Consider the following 27,971-nt stretch of genomic DNA (forward strand, 5'->3'; position numbering starts at 1 on the left):
GGACTGACAGTGATGGGGTTCAGTAAGTTAGGGGGGGGAGGGTTCAGGCAGAAGGAGGGATTGGAGGATGAGCAGATAAGGAAAAGGAGGATCCATAGTTGTGTATTCATGGTGGAGTGTTTGGAGGACCTTTGAAGGGTGGGAGGCGAGAATAGCGGGAGGCTTGGAGTTGAGGAGAGCAGGACGATTGGGCAGGACTAAAACTGTTGGATAGTATCTGGTGGGACTGGTAATTGGGCAGGGGCTTAAGCAGTTAAGAAAAATCTGGAGATCCTTAGTAGGGGATAGATAATTGAGTGAAATCTGGGGGTCTTTAGCTGCACTGGAGAAGAAAGTAGAATCTATTGAGAGCAGAGCAAAAACAGTTGAATAGAATCTGAAGATCTTTGTCAAATATAAGCAATGAATAGAATCAGGAGAGCCTTAGTGGGGCTTGGATAGGGGTAGTTGACTAGGTTAGGATAGAGCTGTACAGTTATTAAGAGACTTGACAGAAATAGAGACAAAGATTGAGTCACAGAGGGCTCGGATGGCGGAGTTGGACTCTCACGCGGTCCGAAGTCGCTGGTCTGAAGAGGAGCAGCACCGGATGGCAGAGGTGCTGTTCTTGAAAAATCAGTGAGGCTTGCAGGGGGTTTCGGGGGGCGGAGCAGGGCTCCCACGCGGCCCGAAGTCGCTGGTCTGAAGAGGAGCAGCACCGGATGGCAGAGGTGCTGTTCCTGAAAAATCAGTGAGGCTTGCAGGGGGTTTCGGGGGGCGGAGCAGGGCTCCCACGCGGCCCGAAGTCGCTGGTCTGAAGAGGAGCAGCACCGGATGGCAGAGGTGCTGTTCCTGAAAAATCAGTGAGGCTTGCAGGGGGTTTCGGGGGGCGGAGCAGGGCTCCCACGCGGCCCGAAGTCGCTGGTCTGAAGAGGAGCAGCACCGGATGGCAGAGGTGCTGTTCCTGAAAAATCAGTGAGGCTTGCAGGGGGTTTCGGGGGGCGGAGCAGGGCTCCCACGCGGCCCGAAGTCGCTGGTCTGAAGAGGAGCAGCACCGGATGGCAGAGGTGCTGTTCCTGAAAAATCAGTGAGGCTTGCAGGGGGTTTCGGGGGGCGGAGCAGGGCTCCCACGCGGCCCGAAGTCGCTGGTCTGAAGAGGAGCAGCACCGGATGGCAGAGGTGCTGTTCCTGAAAAATCAGTGAGGCTTGCAGGGGGTTTCGGGGGGCGGAGCAGGGCTCCCACGCGGCCCGAAGTCGCTGGTCTGAAGAGGAGCAGCACCGGATGGCAGAGGTGCTGTTCCTGAAAAATCAGTGAGGCTTGCAGGGGGTTTCGGGGGGCGGAGCAGGGCTCCCACGCGGCCCGAAGTCGCTGGTCTGAAGAGGAGCAGCACCGGATGGCAGAGGTGCTGTTCCTGAAAAATCAGTGAGGCTTGTAGGGGGTTTCGGGGGGCGGAGCAGGGCTCCCACGCGGCCCGAAGTCGCTGGTCTGAAGAGGAGCAGCACCGGATGGCAGAGGTGCTGTTCCTGAAAAATCAGTGAGGCTTGCAGGGGGTTTCGGGGGGCGGAGCAGGGCTCCCACGCGGCCCGAAGTCGCTGGTCTGAAGAGGAGCAGCACCGGATGGCAGAGGTGCTGTTCCTGAAAAATCAGTGAGGCTTGCAGGGGGTTTCGGGGGGCGGAGCAGGGCTCCCACGCGGCCCGAAGTCGCTGGTCTGAAGAGGAGCAGCACCGGATGGCAGAGGTGCTGTTCCTGAAAAATCAGTGAGGCTTGCAGGGGGTTTCGGGGGGCGGAGCAGGGCTCCCACGCGGCCCGAAGTCGCTGGTCTGAAGAGGAGCAGCACCGGATGGCAGAGGTGCTGTTCCTGAAAAATTATGTCCCCTCCTGCTACCCTGCCACCATACAGCTAGCATGTACAAAATGAGAAGGCCAAATCAGATGTGCACACTTTGCATTTGATTACTTTCAAAGAAAAGCAACATTGCTTGATAAGCACATGAGCCCTTCTTGCCTCCTAAATTGGTGGGTGGTGAAGGTTTACATGCTAATCTTTTTTAAATGGTTGCAAGTAGCCCCTATAGAAAACTAGTCATAGACTAATATACCCTCAAAAACTTTAAATGGATATGTGTGGGATTGTATTTCTTACTGTATTCAATCGCAAACCCAAAATCTTTTCCCTGGGGGGCGGGGGGAAGACTTCAGGGGCTTGCGGATGCCTGATTTAATAACTTGTCTAAGCAGGTCTGCCTCTTGCGGACTATCGTTAGTCAAAACCCCCTCTTTGGCATGTCCATTTACACCTTATTTACTCACCAATGCGATATTCACAATAGGTAGGCAAAAATTATACTTAGCTTCGTATCAGTGTGCTTGATGATAATTCTCAGGGGTATTGTATAAACGTAAGTCTTCTCAACGGAGCGTCCCCGTTTCACTCTTGCTAGAGCTTCGTCAAGAGTATAACTACCTTATTGTTAGCCATCGCTGTCAGAGAAGAAACCACACATTTACTGGACGGTCTCGGAGTACCGCTCAAAAATATTTAGCCCGCCCATAATGTGAGCATTTTTTCAACAGTTCTTCGTTCAATTAAAACCATTAAATACACTTAAAATAGTGACTATCTTATTTAATTTTACATTTGGTTTAGAGCCCTTAAAAGTATTTTTATGTAAGTGTACTAACCTAAGTAGTGAAGCTCATGCTTCCTCTATCAAATAGGTGAGACATTTTAGTCGGCGTCTCTATGGCTGAATCGCTACTGCATTTTAAACCTCTCCATGTCACAGCATGATTGCGTACAATGCTCCGAGGCGGGAAATTGACATAGCGATTTGAATGTAGAGAGCTGGCAATCATCTGAATCATGAAAATTTCTGACATATTTAGAAAAATGTTTGCCAGTTGATGGCTGTAGTTAATCCTCGTGGATGTAGACTCTGAAGACGATGGATCCAACGTTATACAGTACCCCTGGGTATTATCATCAAGCCGGGGCACAATGAGACGAAGCAAAGTGTAATTTTTGCCTACCTGTTGTGAATATAATAATGCAGAGTGGTGGCTCTGGCCACCTTTTTTGGCAGACTGGATGGACCTTGTGGGTCTTTATATGGTATTATTTACTGTGTAATAAAAGATCTTTATTTGTAGGCAAGTGGAGGTCTGTGGTTTTGCAATATTAAGAAATAACTGAGTGAATAAGATGAGCCTTGTGGTCTTTATCTGCTAATACAAACCATAAACCATATTTCCATGTTGCCTGGAAGGTTCATGACCAGTCAAAGAGCAGAACTAATTCCTCTTTAGTACTGTACCATGTTAATGCATATAGTGGTTGCCCTTATATTTCACGATCATCTTTCCTAGCATAGGACCTATGTGGTGATTTAGTGTAGGATGGGCAGGGCATCAATGGGAACTCCACTGACTCGGAACATGAGGATGTTACTGGCCAGACTTTATGGTAGATATCCTGCAAACAGGGTGGTTGGATAGGCTGGAGTGAGCTTGGATGGCATCTTCGGCATTTGGAACCTAGGACAATACCAGGTGGGCTTTACAGTCTATGACCCAAGACCAAGAAGAAACAAGTTAATTTAATCAAGTATTTTGAATAGATATAACTAATGGGCAGACTAGATGGACTATTCAGGTCTTTATCTGCCGTCATTTACTATGTTCCTATGTTTTTTGTACTTAATTTAAATTCAAAACCTGTGACCGACACTGCCAGCTGATTGTAGGTCCATCCCCACCTGGTACAGCTTTTAACAGACTTGAGAGGCCACTTTTTTGAAGAACAGTGAGATCCTCTTGGACACGTATATTTTAAAATGTCAGATATTTCTGCAGAGTTTACCTTTGCAGCCTTCCATGAATATAAACGAAGGGAGGGGTTGTTGTTGATGCAGTTTTGCCATTTAGCAGCTGTTAGGCACTAATTAGACTTAAACGATCAATGTCATCCGGCACTTATGCATTTTGCTCACAGAAAACACATTGGCTGATAAGTGGGGCAATAAGCTGTATCAAATCAAAAATGCGCCTAGATGTGTAGTGACCTTCTGGTTCTCTGATAGGGAGCACGTGCTTCAGAAAGAGGATAACAAGAGCAGGCAGGAAGATGAAGCCCCTTCCTGGGCTTCTCCATAGGGTGTGTTCTAATGGCATAGTCCAAGGTTCTGAAGTACTCACAGAGCATATGTGGTCTCTGAACAGTTACAAAATTTGATGTCAGAAATTGCGTAACTGTTGACAGACCATGGACTCTACTACAGTGGTCTCAAACTCGCGGCCCGCCAGGTACTATTTTGAGGCCCTCGGTATGTTTTTCCTAAACACAAAAGTAAAATAAAACCGTTTCTTGATCATATGTCTCTTTAGCTGTAAATGACAATATTATGATTAAGACTTAGCCAAAAGGAAAGATTTATAAACTATAAAGAGTTTTACCTTATGCAAAATTGTCATTTCTTTAATAAAACGTTAACTATTTTTTCTGAGGCCCTTCAAGTACCTACAAATCCAAAATGTGGCCCTTCAGTGGGTTTGAGTTGGAGACCACTGGTCTACTACTACTAATCATTTATATCAGGCTGAAAGGCGTACGCAGCGCTGTACATTTTGACATTTATAGATGGTCCCTATTTGGAAGAGCTTGCAATCTAACTTAGACAGACAGACGTGACATCTAGGGTTGGGGATGCAGAACTCAAGGTGAGAGGAGGTAGGAGTCGAAAGCATTCTCAAAGAGGTGGGCTGACATGGTTCCTGTTCAGAAGAGTTTACAATCTAACTTGGACAGACAGACATGACGTATAGGGTTGGGGATGCAGAACCCAAGGTGAGAGGAGTTAGGAGTCGAAAGCACTCTAAAAGCTCAGTTATATTTGAGAGATCAACTGGTAATTTACTCATTGATAAAAGCTTTCAGTTTCTTCTTGCTTAGTTACCCTTGGGGGGGGGGAAAAAATCTTCCAATTGTTCTAAGTAGTTTACAAATTTTAGACAGAGATTTACACAGCTAAGACTAAAAACTTTGATCAGAACAAATATGTGGGAAGCACAAGCAACACATTTTAAATTCCTTTTCTTATCTATACTATTACACATTGTATTTCTATTTTCCATTATATTTTTAAATTTTAGTTTAATATGTAAACCGTATAGACGTTACTACCAATGCGGTATTTCAAATATAAATAAAACTTGGTTTAGTGTAAACACAGAAAATATTCCTTTGTATATTACTCACACCGATGGTACTCTCTCAGTTTTACCCAAGGTTTGCAAGTGTTTCTTCATCATTGCAGGAACACAAGGAGGGAAGTAACTCTGGGGTCCCACATACCACACTGATGATGAGGGTTTGGTCTGAATTGGGTGGGGGAGGAGAATGAGAGGCAAACTTTCTCCGATGCCATTGGCGCTTGCTGGATACACTTTAATGTGGCTTTTGTGTATGACGTGGCACTGAAACGTTGTTAGATAAGGTGTATAAAGGTTAGATACAAAGGGAAGGGAATGGGACTTGTAGACTGCTTTTTTTGTGGTTACACATTCAAAGCGGTTTGCAAATGTACAGGTACGTGTTTTGTTCCTGGAGCGATGGAGGATTAAGCGACTTGCCCAGGGTCACAAGAAGCAGCCCTAGGTTTTGATCCCACACCTCTGGGTGCAGATGCAGCAGCTCTACCAGTGAGACACACTTTCAGTCCATCCCAGTATGGCAATTCTTGTGTGAGCCGAGTATAGGACAGTCGAGCCATTGTGACATCACTGATGAGGTTGGCTCTTAGGCATTGATGGAATGAGGCATTATGACATCACAATCTGAGCTCTGGAATGTTGCTACTGTTTGGGTTTCTGCCAGGTACTTGGGACCTGGGTTGGCCACTGTTGGAAACAGGCTACTGGACTTGATGGACCTTTGGTCTGTCCCAGAATGGGAAGTCTTATGTTCTTATTTGAGCCAAGTATAGGACAGTCGAGCCATTGTGACATCACTGATGAGGTTGACTCTTAGGCATTGGTGGAATGAGGCATTATGACATCACAATCTCTGAGCTCTGGAATGTTGCTACTCTCTGGGTTTCTGCCAGGTACTTGGGATCTGGGTTGGCCACTTTTGGAAACAGGATACTGGGCTTGATGAAAGGGAAAGGGAATGGGGACTTGTAGACTGCTTTTTTGTGGTTACACATTCAAAGCGGTTTACATACGTACAGGTACTTGTTTTGTTCCTGGAGCGATGGAAGATTAAATGACTTGCCCAGGTTTTCAAGGAGCAGCAGATATTGTATAATCTGTGGTGTTTTGACACCAAATCCCGTCATGATAGACAAGTTAGCTCACTTACACATCAGTGGATTGATGCTTAAATGGTTTCAGAATTTTTTTGTTGTTATAAAAATCATACGGAATGAATTCGTGTTAATGACAGCATGTCAAAATGGATGCCATTGACGAGAGGAGTCCCATGAGTGTTTATACTTATCCACAGCAGTATTTAATTTAGGCCCGCTTTTATAAAGCTAATTACCGCAGCAGCCTGCGGTAATCGCACTGAAGCCCATTGGGAATTAATGGGCTTTGATAACGTTGCCACATGGCAGCCACTAGCGCGGCTTTGTAAAAGGAAGGTTATATTGAAGTCCGCAATGTAAATTGCTCATTAGTTTGGGACTCGGTTATCGAATATATGCAGGTGATATTTGGGGGGAGCTGCCAGTTCTCAATGATTTGAATGCTACATTTAGGGCCTCTTCTATCAAACTGCGCGGAGCCATGCTGAATGGCCCGCGCTGCTCCCGACGCTCATGAAGATCCTATGAGCGTCTGGAGCAGCGCGGACTGTTTAGAACTCCTTTTACAAAGGTTGCGCTAGTGTTTTGTAGCGCACGCACAAGATTACTGCGTGCTAGCCGAAAATTACCACGTGCTTAAAAGGAGGCGGTAGCGGCTAGTGCACGCGGCATTTTGAACCGCTTAGCACATCTTTGTAAAAGGAGCCCTTCGTGCGGCTCGCCGCGCTAAAAACTGCTAGCGCAGTTTGATAGAAGAGGCCCTAAATTTTTAGAAGAATGACCTCCAGCATTGCCCATTGGTTAAGCTGTAATAAGCTCACATGAAACTTGAAGATCTCTGAGGTAAATTTGTTTAAATAATATGTGTCTTTACATTCAGAAATCTAATTCTTGGGTGTGACCTGTAAAAATAATCTTGATTCTATTAGTAATAAATATGATAAAGTGGATTAATTTGGCAATGGCGTTATTTTATCCAAGATTACTCAGATGAAAATGGTTTTAAAGGGAGCATTTTATAGATGATATGCTATGATGATTGAAATAAAACCTTTGTCTATCACATGATAATTTTAATTTTAAGCCATTATTATTTCTCATTATTTTAGTAATATATACATTATACGTAGGCCTTCCTAGTTGACATTTGAAGAGCTTATAGGGTTTAAAGATGCAGCCACTAGACTAAAATGAAGCGACTTCTTTCTTCATCTTATATGCATTTTATTTATGTATTTTTAACATTTTTATTCCACTTAAGACCTATGCAGATTACAATTTTCGTAAGTTACATTATCTTACGGCACTTTTAGAAACTTCCCTCTCTGTCCCAAATGGGCTCACATTCTAAGCGAAAGTGCCTAGTAAATAGAGAAAATGACAAAATATTATATTTATGTATTTTATGTATGAACATACCCAGCAAAAATGAAAGTAATAAAGAGAGAAATAAAAACCAGGAGGCAATAAAATTAAATAGAACTGAGTGAAGGTGGCGGAGCAGGCCTTCAGGACTCTCCAACGTCGATGCAGGAAAGAGCCAAGAACACCAAGTTCAATTTGCAAAATTCCTGGAGAATTGACGTGTTAATCACTGAGATTGTTCAGTCTTCTTAGGTTGTTAAACCGCATAGAACTGCAAGGTTTTGCAGTACAGTGCTCTCCCGGTCATTCGCGGTCCCAGTCATTCGCAGTATTTTCCGACTTCAAATGACCGGGCAGGAGAGGGCAGCCGGAGCGCCGGCGAGTGAAGGAAATCATTTGCGGTATGCTCCGACCGCTTCTTCCTGTACTAAAGTTGGGCCTTACCAATCAGGAGCTGCTTTGACACGTAGGAAGAGACGGTCAGAGCATACCGCGAATGATTTCCTTCACTCGCCGGCGCTCCGGCTGCTCTCTCCTGTCTCCCCCGCTGAAAACCGTATTCGCGGTTTTTCAAGATTCACGGGAGTTCCTGGAACAGAACCCCTGCGAATATTGGGGGAGTACTGTATACAAATGCAATTTTATATTATATTTTGTTTATTAACTGCCAGTTGAAGAACAAATGAAAAACTAAGTTATAACAGTGGCTTTCATAGCACTGGATCTGCTAGTAATTCCAACAGTAGAAACGCCATGTAAAGTTGAAATCTATGCACATATTTTTAAGTGTGCTTCACCTTTGTTATGGAATAGATTGTATCCTTCCCTTCCCTTGTTTAAAAGCAGACTGAAAACCCACCTTTTTGATATAGCTTTCAATCCTTAACCCTGCTCCTCTGCCCTCCAACCCAGCCATTAGATTAACTGTTCCCCTTAATTGTATCCATGAAATCCTGTTTGTCTTGTCTGTTTAGATCAGGGGTCTCAAAGTCCCTCCTTGAGGGCCGCAATCCAGTCGGGTTTTCAGGATTTCCCCGATGAATATGCATGAGATCTGTGTGCATGCACTGCTTTCAATGCATATTCATTAGGGAAATCCTGAAAACCCAACTGGATTGCGGCCCTCAAGGAGGGACTTTGAGATCCCTGGTTTAGATTATAAGCTCTTTGGAGAAGGGACTGTCCTCTTTGTGACTCTGTACAGCGTGCGTACGTCTGGTAGCGATATAGAAATAATTAATAGTAGTAGTAATGTGAAGAGTTTCAGTCTTTGGAAAGCAGAGCTGAGATTGTGATGTCATAATGCCCCAATCCACCAATAAGAGCCAACCTCATCAGTGACGTCACAATGGCTTGATTGTCCTGTACTCCCCTCTGCCCTCCAACCCAGCCAGCAGATTAACTCTTCCCCTGAACCATATCCACGACATCCTGTTTGTCTGTCTTGACTGTTTAGATTGTAAGCTCTTTGGAGAAGGGACTGTCTTCTTTGTGACTCTGTACAGCACTTTGTAGCACTATAGAAATAATTCATAGTAGTAGTAGTGTACTGAGGGTTCAGAAAGATTTTCAGAAGTTTTGAGAGTTTAAGTTTGGTTATGTCGAACAAGTATGTATGGGACTGTTGCTATTTATTGATGCCTCTGTTAAGTTATGCAAATTTTTCTTAGTGTTTGCTGGTGGACTATCTTTTTTTTTTTTTTTTTGTAAACTGTTTATTCAAAAGACAAAATACGCACAAGAAGCAGAAATCACATTTTCCAATACAGAACAAGTACCAAACAACCAACAAAAGAACCATGAAAACAAGTAGAGTCCAGGCCTGTGTTCTGATAGCCTGGAACCAGCCATTCCACACCCCAAAAGGAACCCTGCCCACCCTCCCCCAAACCAAATACCCCCCTACCACCACCACCCCCCAAACCCCAGCCTTAACCCACTGGCAAGGAAGGACCTACTGGCTTCCACAATCTATTGACCACCTGGCTTTTTATCATTGAGGGCAAAGTATCCAAATAGGAGGCCCAAACTGACAAAAAAACTTACTCCGGGAAGGAGAAAACCGAGCGGACATAGATTCCCGTACCATTAAGAGATTGGACTATCTTAATATTTCATACGTTGTGAGCCATTTAGAAATATTGATTAGTAGCATATAATTGATATTTAAATGCGGGCTTAAAAGTAAAGCTGACATCTCTCTTTAATAATACATTTTTTTTGTAATGCTACTAGACGTGCACAGCTGCTGTCTTTTTTTTTTTTTTTGCCTAATAAAGCGACAACTCTTGAAACAGATGAAAATGTCTTCACTTGTAGCTCAGTTTCATTTGGATGCTTGGTTGGTCTTGGTTTGAGTAACTAATGCAATCACTCCTGCTCTTCTTGAGTCATCCCATGTTTGCACAGCAGGCTTACAATAAACCAATATTTGTACCACAAAGTTTTCTTCTTTGACTCCCTCTCTATTTTGACTATTTGACAATCCTTGCCTTTCAGCCTTGACAATAGTAAATGTCTACTTCATTTTTATTTTTTCTAATTAAGAAAAATTTTTTTTTTTTTTTTGTGGGCCCTAGTCACTGTGGCCCGGATTCTGTAAACGGTGCCGTTATTGGTGGCCACCTAAAACATGGTTGTCGATCGTGGGTCAATCTCGCAATGGCACCATTTGCAAAATTGCGTCTATGTCAAAGGCCTCCATTTCTGGTGCCTACCTTTCACGAAAATTGCTCCCACAGAGTCACCATACAACACCTAATGCCACTTCCGATGTTAACCACGCCTGCGGTGGCGTTGGGTGCCATAAGGCGCCTTCATAGGCAGGATAACAGTGGTCTTTTGGAGGCACCCTTAGGCGCCTCCGTTTTTTGTGTTTTTTTTTAAATTGTGTTTTAATTGGTTTTTAATCAGCGCAGCCAATTAGTGCACTGATTAAATCAATTAAGTTAGACGACTGTAGGGTGCCTGGCGCTGTTTACAGAATCGAGCCCTGTGTGTCTCTTTTGCCTAATAAATAATTCTGCCTTTATAGGGCCCAAACATACCACACTATTTCCGGTAGGCTTTGTAAGCTATCATTCGAATACGATGCTTCTATATTCACCTATGATTGTGTTAATTTTAGCATTTAAATAGCACTCTAATACGAGACAGCTGAAGTCATAATGCCGTTGTACAGGGCCATGGTGAGACCTCATCTGGAGTACTGTGTGCAATTCTGGAGGCCACATTACAGTAAAGATGTGCGCAGAATTGAATCGGTTCAGCGGACGGCCACCAGGATGATCTCGGGGCTCAAGGGTCTCTCATACGAAGAGAGACTGAACAAATTGCAGCTCTACACTCTCGAGGAACGTAGGGAGAGGGGAGACATGATCGAAACATTTAAGTACCTCACGGGACGTGTCGAAGTGGAAGATGATATTTTCTTTCTCAAGGGACCCTCGGCCACAAGAGGGCACCCGCTCAAACTCAGGGGCAGAAAATTTCATGGTGACACCAGAAAGTATTTCTTCACAGAGAGAGTGGTTGATCATTGGAACAAGCTTCCAGTGCAGGTGATCGAGGCAGACAGCGTGCCAGACTTTAAGAATAAATGGGATACCCATGTGGGATCCCTACGAGGGTCAAGATAAGGAAATTGGGTCATTAGAGCATAGACAGAGGGTAAGCAGAGTGGGCAGACTTGATGGGCTGTAGTACTTTTCTGCCGTCATCTTCTATGTTTCTATGTTATGTTCGTGTTGTCCTCGCTGCATATCACATCATTTTTATTATTCACAAAGGGCCAAATTCTATAAATAGTGTTTCGATTGTAGGTGGCGGAAGGCATCCTACCACTGTCTAACCAGCTAATTGGGATGCACGTTTAAAAAAAACCAAATCAACCCAAGGCAGGCCACCTACACTGTATGCGTCTCTTGGGTGTAGGGAGATATCTAGGGACGCTTAAGCTCGCTGAAGGCTGGGCGTGGTTTCACGTGTCTCCCTAGGTTCGCGATAGGTGCCTGCTACATTTCAAATCGACGCAGCCGCTAAACGGATCGCAGCAAGGAATCTCCTTCGCAATCAGCTGAGCAGCCATGACAAGGAACACACCGCGTCGGCCGGCAGGAGGGATGCCCACTCTCTCCCGCCACCACCTCTGAACACCCCTCCCCCCCACACACACACTGTCCGTGGCAAGAGGGATGTCCACTCCCTCCTGCTGGAACCCCCTGCAGGAGGGATGCCCAGTCCCTCCTCTTCTCCGCTACAGGGTGCTTGAAATTTAGTCCCCGGTGTACTATTTCCTTGTTTAGTCAATAAGTTGTTTTATATTTCTGTATGCATCGGCTGTGGCTGTCTTTGACCCTTGATCAATTTCTTGATGTAAGCTATATACGAGGGTTCTTCAAAAAGTTTCCGCACTTTTCATATTTTTGCAGGAAATGGTTGGGGGTGGGAGAAGTGGTAACAGGGTGTGTTAGTAGGACGCTGGGAAAAATGTGTCACAAAACAGGGTGATTATGTGGAAAAGTGATATAATTTGTTTTTGAGATACAGTATTTAGTAAAAGATGTTTAGAAAAATAAAAATGCAGAAACGTTTTGAAGATCTCTCGTATAAATGAATAAAAATCAGCCATGCATTTGTTCACTGACTTAAGTGCCCTTTTATTAAAACTTAGCAAGAGCTAAATCAGGGATCTCAAAGTCCCTCCTTGAGGGCCGCAATCCAGTCAGGTTTTCAGGATTTCCCCAATGAATATGCATGAGATCCTATGTGCATGCACTGCTTTCAGTGCATATTCATTGGGGAAATCCTGATTGGATTCGGCCCTCAAGGAGGGACTTTGGGGACCCCTGGTTTAGAGAATTTGGCTCCTAGAGTCAAGAACAGGGGTGGGCAACTCCGGTTCTCGAGGGCCAGAATCCAGTTGGGTTTTTAGGATTTCCCCAATGAATATGCATGAGATCTATGTGCATGCACTGCTTTCAGTGCATATTCATTGGGGAAATCCTGATTGGATTCGGCCCTCAAGGAGGGACTTTGGGGACCCCTGGTTTAGAGAATTTGGCTCCTAGAGTCAAGAACAGGGGTGGGCAACTCCGGTTCTCGAGGGCCAGAATCCAGTTGGGTTTTTAGGATTTCCCCAATGAATATGCATTGAAAGCAGTGCATGCACATAGATCTCATGCATATTCATTGGGGAAATCCTGAAAACCCGACTGGATTGCGACCCTCAAGGAGGGACTTTGAGACCCCTGAGCTAAATGCTAAGAAGTCCATTTTATACCTGTAGGCTGGTTAGATCTAGCACATTAAGGAGCCCTTTTATTAAAGCTAAATCCTATCATTGCTAAAGTTCCATATACTGGCAAGGACCAAATCAGAGTTTGGGTTTTTAGGTCTCCCAGCCTCCTGGGCTAACGGTGTAAACGGTGTCCAGTCAAAAGCGCGCAAGAGAATCACACTTGGACAAACTCGCCCCAACATTCGCACGCAGGACATCAGCGCGCTGGACTTAAACAGTATTTTAAAGCGCTCTGAGGGGGGGGGTTGGAGGGGGAATCCCTCACTTTAGTTAGAAATGATGGCGCTCCCATTGGGGGTGGGGGGAATCTCCCCATTACACAGGAAACAGTAATTTTTCCCTAAAAAAACAGAGAAAAAGGCTGTTTCCTCTGTAATGGGGAAGGGGTTTACCCCCCCCCCCCATACACACACCCAACGGGAGCGCCAACATTTCTAACTAAAGTGTGTGTGGGGGTTTCATACACCCACACACCCTCGGAGCGCTTTTAAATACTGTTAAAGTCCAGCGCACTGACATCCTATGCACGATTGTCTGGGCAGGTTTGTCCGCGCGCGATTGTCTCGCACGGTTTCGTTTATGAGCCGGGCTAACAGCTGAGTAAAACATAAGTGTCCATAAAGGTAGAATTTGTAGCATATAATAAACACAAATGCCTTTGATAATTTACAAACTGGCATTGTAAACAATAGATCAAAATCAACCCCAAAAATAAGACTATAAAGTACCTTTTTATTGTGGTATATTAGAACAATGAACATTTGAAAGAGGCTGATAAAGGCTCTTGATGAGTGCCTCTAGCGAGTACAAAATGCACCAATCCACCTCCTGCATAGCCTCAACTACCATGACCCCCATCTCCCCAGCCCTCCGCGAAGAGCACTGGCTCCCGGTTAACCAACGCTGCACATTCAAGGCCCTGGTAATAGCACACAGAAGAATTTATGCTTCCACTCCAGCCTACATAGAGTCCAAACTAACCCTGTACACCCCCACCCGCCCCCTCCGCTCGGAAATGGAGAAACGCCTATGCATCCGCCCCAGGAAGGTCTCTCCTGTCAGAAACCGCCCGCAAACGCTCCTACAGCCACTTTCATCCCCCAACTCTGGAACCAATTTTCCCCGCAACTCAGATCACGGAACTCATTGATGACCTTCCGGAAAGCGGTAAAGACCCTCTTCTTGAACTAAAATGACAACTGCAATCCACCCTTAAACTCCCCCTTCCTTCTCCCCTCCCCCCTTCCTGAACCCCTACTTAAATTACTGTATAATAATAATTATTATTATTTTATTTTTATACACCGCCAAAGCCAAAGTAGTTTGAGGCGGTTTACAATAAGAAGAGCTGGACATAACAATGAAGTCCTTGAATACAATGAATTTTTAGAATAACAGTAATGTCTTTGAATACATGCATATTTGGGGGAGGAAGAGAAACAGAGTGAAAGTCACATTGTAGGGACGTCAAGTACAAGTAAGTAGAATACAGGGGAAAAGTCTTTAAGAGTTCTTGGTTACAAATCGGTTAAACAGGTTGGTTTTAACTAGTTTTCGGAAGTTAAGGTAGGATGAGGAATACTTGATGAGATTACCTAGCCAGCCGTTCTGTTCTCTTAACCTGTACTTAAACTGCTGTATAGTCCTTTCTTAACCTGTGCTTAATTTTCTGTATAATCCCCGTACTTGAACTACTGTATAATCTTTGTACTGTCCAAATATACTCCACTGTGAATGTTTGCTTGTAGGCCGTTCTGAGCTACTGGGAGAACGGGATGAAAATCTAAATAAATAAATAAAATAGAATCTCCCACTTAGACCCCCTTTTAAGAAGCCGCGCTAGGCTTTTTTATCGCCATCTGTGGCAGTATGAGCGTCGGGGCTAATACTGCCGCGGCCAGTGATGAAAAAAGCCTAGCGTGGCTTCGTAAAAAAGGGGAGGTGGGGTGTTAAATAGGGAGAGCTGGTGTTCCTGCCATGAAAGCATCAGCATGCTTATTTTGGGCCATTTCCTCTGTCCTCTAATCTTTTCCCTTGCTTGGAAAAGAAGTTAGACCGAAATACCGAATCTAAAATCAGAATATTGATTCTGTCAGGGTAATTTGTAACAGAATAGAGAATACCAAGTGGTGACGGAGCTTTCTCGTGATATCTTTCAGTAATGTACTTGTAAATTCTGTGCATATGGCCGGAGGCAGTTAAAGTTTTACCGGAAAAAAAAAAAAAAAAGGTGGCTCTTCATTCCGAGATTAGTTTTTAAACAACTTGCTGCCAAGTGACAGAATTCGAGTCAGATTGAATATTTATTTTTTTTTAATTAAATTGCATGAATTCCTAGAGGTTCCTAGTATGCAGGTATATTTAGATTTGTTGAGACACTGATGGATGCTGATTCAAGGATTTTATTCAATTGCATTCTTGCTCAAGAAGAATATTTCTCACCTGTGAAAAATATTGTATGCTTCAAAAGTAACTAGAGAGGAATATTGGTCAGATTAGAAAAACAGTCTGTTAGTTTATCCGATCCAGCTCACAATGTCTGTTTGATCCTTTAATCAGTGATGTGCTGCATCGAATGGAAGGACTTAGACGGTCTTGAAATTTCATATGCTTAAGCATCTGTTTTAGTTTTTTTTTTTTTTACAAATCTTTTGAAACACATCATGAGAGAGACGGACATAACTCCGGAGCTGTTCTCTACAGTGCTGGAAAGAACCAGGTGGATCACAGCTTTTTTTTTTTTTAAGACTAATTCTCAGCACTAACATGAAATTGATACTGAGCATTGGTCGGAAAGGATCCCATCCACAAATGTTATTGAGAAAGACATGGGGGAAGCCACTGCTTGCCCTGGATCGGTAGCATGGAATGTCGCTACTCTTTGGGATTCTAGAATCTTGCTACTCTTTGGGGATTCCGCATGGAATGTCGCTACTCTTTGGGATTCTAGAATCTTGCTACTCTTTGAGGATTCCACATGGAATGTCGCTACTCTTTGGGATTCTAGAATCTTGCTACTCATTGAGGATTCCGCATGGAATGTCGCTACTCTTTGGGATTCTAGAATCTTGCTACTCTTTGGGGATTCCGCATTGAATGTCACTATTCTTTGGGATTCTAGAATCTTGCTACTCTTTGGGGATTCCTCATGGAATGTCGCTACTCTTTGGGATTATAGAATCTTGCTACTCTTTGGGGATTCCGCATGGAATGTCGCTACTCTTTGGGATTCTAGAATCTTGCTACTCTTTGGGGATTCCGCATTGAATGTCACTACTCTTTGGGATTCTAGAATCTTGCTATTCTTTGTGGATTCCTCATGGAATGTCTCTACTCTTTGGGATTCTAGAATCTTGCTACTCTTTGGGGATTCCGCATGGAATGTCGCTACTCTTTGGGATTCTAGAATCTTGCTACTAACAACTAAAACCTACCAATAACTCCAGAACAGTCGGTAGGTTTTAGTCGATAGGGCGGGGGGGAAGAGGGGCAGGAGTGGTGCACTAATTGTTTGAGTATTGGATGGTATTGCTAATGGGCTCAATTTAATACTAACAAACTTATTAGCTTAAGACTTTCAGTCACTGCTTCTGTGCATTGTAAAGCAGTGGCCAAAAGCCTCTGTGCATTAGCCACACACCCCAAAAATGTTTCATTTAGACTGGCTAAAACCAGTCTAAATGAAAAGTTGTAAACCTAGTTTGCTTTGAGCATCGGGCCCAATGTCTTATAGACAGTAACTGACATCCTAAAAATGGGATTCCTGATTTATTTAAAAATAAGATCCTTGGGAGAATTTTCAAAAACCTGTGGAAAATTCCAAACAAGCAGGTTCTAGTAGCATTTTACAACCTTTCCAAGTTTTCCTATGTACTACCATTTTACCTTCTACCAGGATACTTTATATGTTTTAATTTTCCAGATGGTCTCTTGAATCTGAGATTTAGAAAACATTTGAGTGGCAAAGGCAGCAAATGCTGAATTGACCTGAGGTAGAGTCATCGCTGACGTTCAGCTGGAGTCCAGTGTAATTATGGTTCATAGTCTAAAGTGCGCGAGGACAAAGGCACGCAGACAACTGAGCGCAGGGCTTGATCGCGCCGAAGAAAACCCATATTTTAAAGGGCTCCGACGGGGGGTGCTGGTGGGGGACCCCCCACTTTACTTAATAGAGATCGAGCTGGCGTTGGGGGGGGGGGGTTTGGGGGTTTGAACCCCCCCTCATTATACTGGAAACTTAACTTTTTCCCTGTTTTGTAGGGAAAAAGTTACGTTTTCAGTATAATGTGGGGGGGTTACACCCCCCACACCCGCCCAACCTGTGTATTGTGTCTGTTTGAATGATTTAGGTCTTTGCTATTTGTTATTGGCGCTCTTTTCTTAAAATGATTTTGGTTTATATTGGAAATTGTCTATAACCTGGATGGGCTAGGCAGTAGATTAAAGTTTAAATAAATTATAAACTTATTAAATCATTAATAATTACGGTGAGGGGTCAAAAGCGTGCGAGGACAAAGGCGCGCAGACAATCCAGCGCAGACCCCAGAACACTTTCCACTCGCCCCTGAACTGAGTATGGACAAAGATGATGGCATTTCTCCCCTTTAATTATAACAAATGAAAAAAAATTAACCACAAAATACATAGATCCACAGAAAGGTTAATTTAGTTTAAGAGAAAACTCCTTATTGAATAATATCAAATGAAGGAAAAGATCTCAGAATTGCCACTCCAAGGATCATAATGTTATCATCCCTATAAGGAATTGTGGCTTGGGTATCTTTCATTGATCAAAAAACCTTTATACTATTATTCAAATGACTTAATTCGTCATTCCTCCAAAATATAAACTTTCTTATAGTGACTTAATTCGTCAAACTTCAACTACTCAATAATTTAAATTCATAAAACTATCGATATCAACGTTCCGTATGACAACAAACGGAACATTGGTATCGATAACCCGTATCTTAGTAAACCCTGAGGAAGCCGCTTGATAGTGGCGAAACGGGTTCCCGTTTGACACACTATACGGTTTTTTGCACACTTTCATTGCAATCTGCACAAGGATAATCCTATTTGCACTGTTTTGATAATTTTAGAAATATAAAAAAGTAAAAGAAAAAAAGAGAAAAAATAGTTTTATGAATTTAAATTGAGTAGTTGAAGTTTGACGAATTAAGTCACTATAAGAAAGTTTATATTTTGAAAGAATGACGAATTAAGTCATTTGAATAATAGTATGAAGGTTTTTTGATCAATGAAAAATACCCACGCCTCAATTTCTTATGGGGATGATAACATTATGATCCTTGGAGTGGCAATTCTGAGATCTTTTCCTTCATTTGATATTATTCAATAAGGAGTTTTCTCTTAACCTTTCTGTGGATCTATTTCTCCCCTTTAAACCATTAAGCCACTCCCTTGGGGTCTTTATCATTGTCTCCTATTTCAACCAAACCATATACCAACAGATCTCCCTCTTGCAACAACAGCGTGGAACAGCCTCTCGGTAGAGGTGATGGAGACAGAGACTGTGTCTAATTTCAAGAAAGCCTGGGATAGGCACGTGGGATCTCTTAGAGAGAGGAAGAGATAATGGTACTAATGACTTGGATTGGCCCCCGTGAGAACGGGCTACTGGACTTGATGGACCATTGGTCTGACCCAGTAAGGCTATTTTTATGTTCTTATGGTTACTGCAGATGGGCCATTTGGCCTTTATCTGCCATCATGTTTCTATGTTTCTAACACCAGGACTTGTTTCTCCAACCATAAGGACTCCTCCAGTAGTTTAGTAGTTCTAGATTCAGCTCCTCTGACCTCCCTATTCTTGAGAAGTTCTTGTCCGTTAAGCCCCTTCCCTTGTTTAAAAGCAGACTGATAACCCACCTTTTTGATATAGCTTTCAATCCTTAACTCTGCTCCTCTGCCCTCCAACCCAGCCATTAACTGTTCCCCTTAACTGTATCCATGACATCTTGTTTGTCTGTCTTGCCTGTTTAGATTGTAAGCTCTTTGGAGCAGGGACTGTTTTTGTGACTCTGTACAGCACAGCGTGCATCTGGTAGCGCTATAGAAATAATTCATAGTAGTAGTAGTAGTAGTGTGAAGAGTTTCAGTCTTTGGGAAGCAGAGCTGAGATTGTGATGTCATAATGCCTCATTCCACCAATAAGAGCCAACCTCATCAGTGATGTCACAATGGCTTGATTGTCCTGTACTCCCCTCTGCCCTCCAACCCAGCCAGCTGATTAACCGTTCCCCTGAACCATATCCACGACATCCTGTTTGTCTGTCTTGCCTGTTTAGATTGTAAGCTCTTCCAAGCAGGGACTGTTTTCTTACTCTTTGTGACTCCGTACAGCGCTGTGTGCGTCTGGTAGCACTATAGAAATAATTAATAGTAGTAGTGAAATTCTAGAGCAGTAGAACAGGAAAACCCAATTCTCAGGTGCGTACACAGTCTGGATATTCATGATGCTGATGGGAGACATGGGCTTATGGTGCGGAGGACAATATCGCCACCTAGCAGCAGACCTCTGCACAGTGGCAAGCTTCCATAAATCCCCACATAGTAAGCTAGCTGTGGATCCTGCTGAGGGCTATGATAGGTCAAAACACAAAGGACCAATTTAGGTCCCTCCCTCATAATACCAGGCAAACAGAGACTAAAGGAAAAAATGGAAGAGATCTGACCTTCCACAATGAACTTAATGCAACAGTGGGTGCTCGATCACTATCTTGGGCCAACTTTAATTTCTACCTGTAAAACGGTCAAACATAAACATTCTACAAAGGGGGTGTGTGGTTGAGGGGGAAGTGGGTGTGGAGGATGAAAGAAAAGAGTGTTCGTTCAGTGGTGAGATTCAGTTGTGAAATGTATTTCAGTTACAGGTTAATGCATTAAAAACAACAACAACCCAGAAGTAGGCCCATGGTGTCATCTTTCACTAAAGCACACTAGTATGTCTTAGCATGCGCTAAATGCTAATGTGCCCATTATATCCTATGGACGTGTTCGCACGCATTAGCATTTAGCGTGTGCTAAGACGCACTAGTGCGCCTTAGTAAAAGGAACCCTAAGCGCTAGCCAATTTAGGGGTCCTTTTACTAAGGCGCGCTAGTACGTCTTAGTATGCGCTAAATGCTAACGCACCCATTATATCCTATGGACGTGTTCGCACGCATTAGCATTTAGCGCGCGCTAAGACGCACTAGTGCGCCTTAGTAAAAGGAATCCTAAGCGCTAACCAATTTAGGGGTCCTTTTACTAAGGCGCGCTAGTACGTCTTAGCATGCACTAAATGCTAACGCGTCCATTATATCCTATGAACATGTTCGCACGCATTAGCATTTAGCGCACGCTAAGATGCACTAGCGCGCCTTAGTAAAAGGACCCCTAAGGTGTGCTAGCCAATTTAGGGGTCCTTTTACTAAGGCACGCTAGTACGTCTTAGCATGCGCTAAATGCTAACGCGCCCATTATATCCTATGGACATGTTCGCACGCATTAGCATTTAGCGTGCGCTAAGACGCACTAGCACGCCTTAGTAAAAGGAACCCTAAGCGCTAGCCAATTTAGGAGTCCTTTTACTAAGGCGCGCTAGTACGTCTTAGCATACGCTAAATGCTAACACGTCCATTATATCCTATGGATGTGTTCGCGTGCTAAGACGCTCTAGCGCACCTTGTAAAAGGACCCCTAAGGCACGCTACCCAATTTAGGGGTCCTTTTACTAAGGCACGCTATTAAGTCTTAGCATGCGCTAAATGCTAATGCGTCAATTATATCCTTTGGACGTGTTCGCACACGTTAGCATTTAGCGCGCGCTAAGACACATTAGCGCGCCTTAGTAAAAGGACCCATAAGGTGCGCTAGCCGATTTAGGGGTCCTTTCACTAAAGTGCGCTAGCCGATTTTGCACGCACTAAACACTAATGCATCCATGGAATATAATGGACATGTTAGCGTTTAGCACGCGTTAATTTGGCTAGCCTTAGTGAAAGAGGGGGATAATTACAACATTCTTAATAAAAATGGTGACGTAGTAATACAGTGGTGCCTCGCATAACGGACGCCTCGCACAGCGAACGCTGCGCACAACGAACTTTATGTCTTGATCCGTACAACGAACTTCGTTTCACACAACGAAGTCGCCCGAGCTGCATCCTTCCGCGCAGGCACTGCGCTTAACTGCCCTCTCTCCGCCTGGTTCCCTCTTGCCCCCCCCCGACTCCCCGACACGATCGGGGCAAGAGGGAGCTCAAGCCCTCTTGCCCCCCCGACTCCCCGACACGATCGGGGCAAGAGGGAGCTCAAGCCCTCTTGCCCCCCCCCGACTCCCCGACACGATCGGGGCAAAAGGGAGCCCAAGCCCTCTTGCCCCGCCGATTCCCCGACACGATCGGGGCAAAAGGGAGCCCAAGCCCTCTTGCCCCGCCGATTCCCCAACTCCCCGACAATATCGGGCCAGGAGGGAGCCCAAGTCCTCCTGGCCACGGCGACCCCCTAACCCCACCCTGCACTACATTACGGGCAGGAGGGATCCCAGGCCCTCCTGCCCTCGACGCAAACCCCCCCTCCCCCCAACGACCGCCCCCCCCCAAGAACCTCCGACCGACCCCCAGCCGACCCGCGACCCCCCTGGCCGACCCCCACGACACCCCCAACCCCCTTCCCCGTACCTTTCTGTAGTTGGCCGGACAGACGGGAGCCAAACCCGCCTGTCCGGCAGGCAGCCATCGACGGAATGAGGCCGGATTGGCCCATCCGTCCCAAAGCTCCGCCTACTGGTGGGGCCTAAGGCGCCTGGGCCAATCAGAATAGGCCCGGGAGCCTTAGGTCCCTCCTGGGGGCGGGGCCTGAGGCACATGGGCCCAACCCGACCATGTGCCTCAGGCCCTGCCCCCAGGAGGGACCTAAGGCTCCCGGGCCTATTCTGATTGGCCCAGGCGCCTTAGGCCCCACCAGTAGGCGGAGCTTTGGGACGGATGGGCCAATCCGGCCTCATTCCGTCGATGGCTGTCTGCCGGACAGGCGGGTTTGGCTCCCGTCTGTCCGGCCAACTACAGAAAGGTACGGGGAAGGGGGTTGGGGGTGTCGTGGGGGTCGGCCAGGGGGGTCGCGGGTCGGCTGGGGATCGGTCGGAGGTTCTTGGGGGGGGGCGGTCGTTGGGGGGAGGGGGGGGTTGCGTCGAGGGCAGGAGGGCCTGGGATCCCTCCTGCCCGTAATGTAGTGCAGGGTGGGGTTAGGGGGTCGCCGTGGCCAGGAGGACTTGGGCTCCCTCCTGGCCCGATATTGTCGGGGAGTTGGGGAATCGGCGGGGCAAGAGGGCTTGGGCTCCCTTTTGCCCCGATCGTGTCGGGGAGTCTGGGGGGCAAGAGGGCTTGAGCTCCCTCTTGCCCCGATCGTGTCGGGGAGTCGGGGGGGCAAGAGGGCTTGAGCTCCCTCTTGCCCCGATCGTGTCGGGGAGTCGGGGGGGGGGGCAAGAGGGCTTGAGCTCCCTCTTGCCCCGATCGTGTCGGGGGTGCCAGGGACTACACGGAGTCACCCACCGTACCACCCGATTCGGGTAAGCGCAGGTATCGGTGGGTGGCTTATTTGCGGGGGGGTGCCTTATTTTACATTTTTTTCTAAAAAGGGGGGGCTGTCTTATTTGATGGCCCTGCCTTATCATCGGGGAAACACGGTAGAAAAAAAAAAAAAATGAACAGTTAAGTCCCAGTTTTTGCCGCTGAGACTCTGCCCTCTCACTGTAAAATTAGACTCTACTTAGTCTGTCTTTAAATTTAAAAAATGTGTGTTGTTTTAAAAAACAATTATGTTTTTAGATGTATCTAAATAAAAATAATAACCAAAAATTTATCTTTTTTATGTCATCTTAGCATATTTTATGCTGCAGAACGAATTATTTTTTTTTACATGTATTCCTATGGGAAAACGCGTTTCACATAACGAACGTTTCACATAACAAACTTGCTCCTGGAACCAATTAAGTTCGTTGTGTGAGGCACCACTGTATTTTGATTTTTGGATGACTAGTGATTTTGTTCTAGCTCCTACCTAGATTTGTAAAAGGCAGCTTGAATGTGCTATGTTGGAGGACACGATAATTTCCTACAGTATTAATCACAAAGACTTGACAAAAAGGCTTCTGCCAAGCCAATATATATATTATGCCTCTGAGGTGACGATCTCTGAAAATTGGTGTCCACCAAGGATGGATGAAAGAATGTGGAATTCAGCTGCTTTCTGGATCTGGTTTGCTGGTATGAAAAGCTGCCACATGGGTGCTAGCCTACTACTATGCGGCGCTGTACATTTTGACATTTATAGACGGTTCAAGCTTGGACAGACAGATATGACATATAGGGTTGAGGATGCAGAACCCAAGTTGAGAGGAGGTAGGAGTTGAAAGCATTCTCAAAGAGGAGGGCTGACATTTATAGATGGTCCCTATTTGGAAGAGCTTACAATCTAACTTGGACAGACAGACATGGCATATAGGGTTGGGGATGCAGAACCCAAGGTGAGAGGAGGTAGGAGTTGAAAGCATTCTCAAAGAGGAGGGCTGACATTTATAGATGGTCCCTACATGGAAGAGCTTACAATCTAACTTGGACAGACAGACATGACATATAGGGTTGGGGATGCAGAACCCAAGGTGAGAGGTGGGCTTTTAACTGGGCCTTGAACACTGCCAGAGATGGAGCCCACCATAGGGATTTGAGAAGCTTGATCCAAGCATACAGCGCAGCAAGGCAGAAGAGACGGAGTCTGGAGTTGGCAGCCAAAGAGAAGAGCACAGACAGGAGGGACTTACCAGCTGAAGGGGGGGGGAATCATAGGGGGAGATAAGTGAAGAGAGATAGTGAGGGGCAGCTGAGTGAGTGCATTTGTAGGTTAGTAAAAGGAGTTTGAATTGTATTTGGAAAAGGATGGGAAGCCAATGACGTGACTTTAGGAGAGGGGTAACATGAGTATAGCGTGCGTATAGTCCCACTGAGATACAAGGCAAAAATCAAGGTGTCCCATGCTGCACTGTTTTGCACAAGTAGGGACAAACCCAGCCATCTGCTAGCACAGGGAAGCCTGAAGAAGATGGAAGAAGGAGAAATTAAACAAGAGGATTCAGAAGTCTATTCAGTAGTCTTTGGTAATAGGGCTTCCTGCTTTACTAGTTCCACCCAATGCTATTACCAAAATAACTTTGAACATTATAATGCATGTGTGGTGTGGGACATTACATTGGTGTCTTCTATCCCGCCAATCCCTTTCAGTTCTAGGCAGTTTACAAGAGTTGGCTGGGCATTTCCAGGGAGAATACATGGTTAATAGATGTAGTATGCGTCGGGATCTCTGGAGGGTCGATCCTTTTGATATTCTGTGGGTGGCCCTGCTCTTAAAAAAGTCAGACCTTTCCCAACTTTCCTACCCTAACAATTAGCAGCAGTAATAACAAAGCTTCTAATTACATGTGTCCCTAATTGTAGAATTTATAACCAACAAATAACACGCACATAGTAAATAATGGGTTAAAAACACCACCTGGCACTACCTGGTCTATTTAGGTAGTCTGTCCTCACTGCTCTCTGGTCTCGCAGTACTAATTTGAGTCTATCTTGATGACCCAATTTAAATAGCTACTGTGGTGAGCCTCCTAGGTCCCTTGAGCAGTCTGCATTTCCACTGGAATCTCTTGATTATTAAAGAAATTGCTTGCCTACCAGAAAGCCCCATCTGCTATTCTACCATTGCAGCCTGTCAGGCAAACTCACCCACGTAGATGTCTACTGTATGTTACCTCTACTAAACTACAGAACGGAAAAGGAAAGCTTTAAAGGAAAGAAGGTGTGAAACTTCAGTTGATTTCTGTTCAAGTATTATAGGGATTGCATTGTATGAGGCCTTAAGTACTGTATGATACGCTTTCAAATCTTCAATTTAATGAAGGGCTTAGACAAAGTTGGAAATAAGAAAATTCTAAATAGCTTGCAATTTTCTGGTTTCTTCTTCTGGTTATTCCTAGTATTAGACAATGTGAATAAATTGCATCGGGGTTTTTTTTTTTTCCAAATCGAGTCAGCTAAAATATAGAAAACATGCGCACCCCTGAAAGGACACAATCGCTTTTAAATATCTTGGTTTCTTTTTAAATATTACCTTTAGGATTGCTTCCAGGGATATATGGCAATTGGTTGCCCTTCAACCAAAAATGTGACAAAACCGTTATGACATCAGTGAATATAGCTGGGTTTATTTTTTTTTTTACTTTCAAAAATATCTTGAAAAGTTTTTATTTTTGCAAGTATCTTTTGCCGTAGACTTTGATGAGAAACATTTCTCCTGAAAACCAAGAAGAAGAAAAATCCATTTTGTGGATCACTGTGTTCATTTCTTTTCCCTCCTCCCTATGAATGAGTAGGGGGAGAAAAGTTGCCGGAGAATGTGGTGAAATCAGTTAGCTTGGCGGAATTTTAAAAAGATTTGGATAATTTCCTAAAAGAGAAGTCCATAGACAGCATGAACCAATCCAAACTTGAATATTGGCTGCTCCTGGAGGTGTAGGAGAATTTCAGAATGTCCAAAATAATTGTGATGATTGACAGTAGTAGAAGTATTTTGCTGTGTCTGTTGATTTAAGGAATAAAACTGCTATGTGGGAAAAAAAACAAGGAGTTCGAATAGATTGTGGGTTACCAAATTGTCCAATCAAATATTCACAACCACTGGTAAAAACAGAAATGACACGTGTGGCGCAGCGGTTGGAGCTACAGCCTCAGCACCCTGGGGTTGTGGGTTCAAACCCCGCGCTGCTCCTTGTGACCCTGGGCAAGTCACTTAATCCTCCATAGCGCCAGGTACGCTAGATAGATTGTGAGCCCGCCGGGACAGAGAGGGAAAATACTTGCGCACCTGATTGTAAAACCGCTTAGATAATCTTGATAGGCGGTATATAAAAACCTAATAAACTTGAAACTTGATCTATAAGGGTTACAAGCCTCAGGTTGTGGAGCTGTATACCCACTTTGGGTTTTCTTAGAAGAAATTTCTCTTCACCTGCTCCTATTTACATCACAGGCTTGGACCCAACCTACCTACCCTTCACTAAGGGCTCTTTTTACTAAGGAACGCTATCGTTTTTAGCGCAGGCACAAAATTACCGTGCGCTAAACCGCTCGGTACGCTTCTAGAATAATGCCAGCTCAATGCCGGCATTAAGGTCTAGCACGCTCTGCAATTTAGCACGCGTTAAGGCCCTAACGCACCTTTGTAAAAGGAGCCCTAAATTCATGGGTTTTTATCTTTATTAAATCTCATATTGGTATAGTGTAGTTAATCAAAAAGTTTCTCAAATCCATTATTAAAAACTAAAGACTTTGTAAACTCTCTATAACAAACTATTAAGCTAACAGCTGGTTTCAGTAATAGAACCGGCAGTTTAGTGCAAAAAATCATTTGTACTTATCTTAAAGTGCACTAATGCTTTAAAGTGCTTTGTTGGAAAGTGCACTCGTGCTTAAAAGTGCTTCGATAAGTGCTCATGATCTGGTTGTGAACATTTGATTAAAAAAACAAGGAGAGCATCTCATAAGAATAGCCTTACTGGGTTAGACCAGTAGCCCGTTCTCACGGTAGCCAATCCAGGTCACTAGTACCTGGCCAAAACCCAAGGTGTAGCAATATTCCATGCTACCAATCCAGGGCAAGCAGTGGCTTCCCCCTTGTCTTTCTCAATAACAGACTATGGACTTTTCCTCCAGGAACTTGTCCATACCTTTCTTAAAGCCAGAGTAAATATTTTTAGTTTACGTAGTTCTGAAATAGTGAGCACTAAGCAGAGATTTTCTCTGGTACAACAGTTTCTTATGGGAGTTGGAGGAAGGGGGGAGGCAATGTACTCAAGTCGGTCAGTTTTATGTATACCATGACGAGACACACAGGGGGTGGAATTTGACATGCCGCCTTTCTGTGTATGCAGTCAAAACAGTTTACATATTATATACAAGCATGTACTTTGTACATGTTGTAACGGAGGGTTAAGTGGCTTGTCCTGAGTCAAAAGGAGCTGCAGTGTGAGTCAGCCCCTAGTTCTCAAACCATTAGGCTGCTCCTCACTCTATGTGACGTATAACCCAGGTCTCACACTCACCGTGGAACTTGCATGGTGTCAGGGTTTCCTTCTGGGGCTCATTTTTCATTGGGGGCATCTGTATTAGGCCTCTTGTGATTTCAGCACTGGTTTTCTCCAACGTATAATAATAATAACAGTTTATATACCGCAGGACCGTGAAATTCTATGCGGTTTACAATGATTAAAAGATGCTACAGATTGAGTAGAATTAACAAAGTTGGGCTAGTGATAAATAGCTCTAGAGATCAGATATTGTGGACTAAGATTGTACAGGTCAGTTACCTAAATTCTTCGGGAACAGATATGTTTTTAGGTGTCTCCTAAATTCCCCATAAGTATTAGTGACCATAAGTAATTGTTCCAGATCTTTACCCCATAATACTGCCTGATATGAGAAAAGATATTGATGATTTTTTTAAATTGACATCCTCTAACCGGTGGAGAAACAAAATTCAAGTGTGAACTTCTCTTATATCTGTTGGTTGTGAAAGAGAAGAGGTCAGTTATATATTTAGGGGCTAATCCGAATAGTACGTATGTCCTTCCACAGAGATTCCCCCATTGTATTGAAATATTAACTAGTCCCACTGACTGCACATATTCTCAGAGAGCAGCTTGGTTTTAGTCTAAGGGAAGCTAATGATGAAAGAGCAGTCATGCCATGTATCACTTATTCTTCTTTCTGGACCGCTTTCCTGTGCAGGAACCCAGCTGGAGAAACTGATGGAGAGCATGAGGAGTGAAATTGCTGCCCATCCTCCTGTCGAAGGTTCTTACACATCCCGCCGAGGGGATTATTGCATTGCCAAATTTGTGGATGGAGAATGGTAAGTCCTCATTTTTCTCCCCCCCCCCCAACCCCGAAGTCAGATCTTCACCGACAA

The 27,971-nt window shown here is 44.5% G+C and overlaps 1 protein-coding gene across 1 annotated transcript in view; it reads left to right on the forward strand.

Annotated features, from left to right (window-relative positions):
- The window catches only part of SND1 (staphylococcal nuclease and tudor domain containing 1), a 1,352,488-nt gene that overhangs the window by 1,208,297 nt on the left and 116,220 nt on the right, over positions 1–27,971 (forward strand). Inside the window, exon 19 of the mRNA XM_033959404.1 lies at positions 27,791–27,914. Within this exon, the coding sequence (XP_033815295.1) occupies positions 27,791–27,914 (124 nt within the window). The remainder of the gene's footprint in view (positions 1–27,790; positions 27,915–27,971) is intronic.

This window comes from Geotrypetes seraphini, chromosome 9 (genome assembly GCF_902459505.1).
Source record: "Geotrypetes seraphini chromosome 9, aGeoSer1.1, whole genome shotgun sequence".
Lineage (NCBI taxonomy): Eukaryota > Metazoa > Chordata > Amphibia > Gymnophiona > Dermophiidae > Geotrypetes > Geotrypetes seraphini.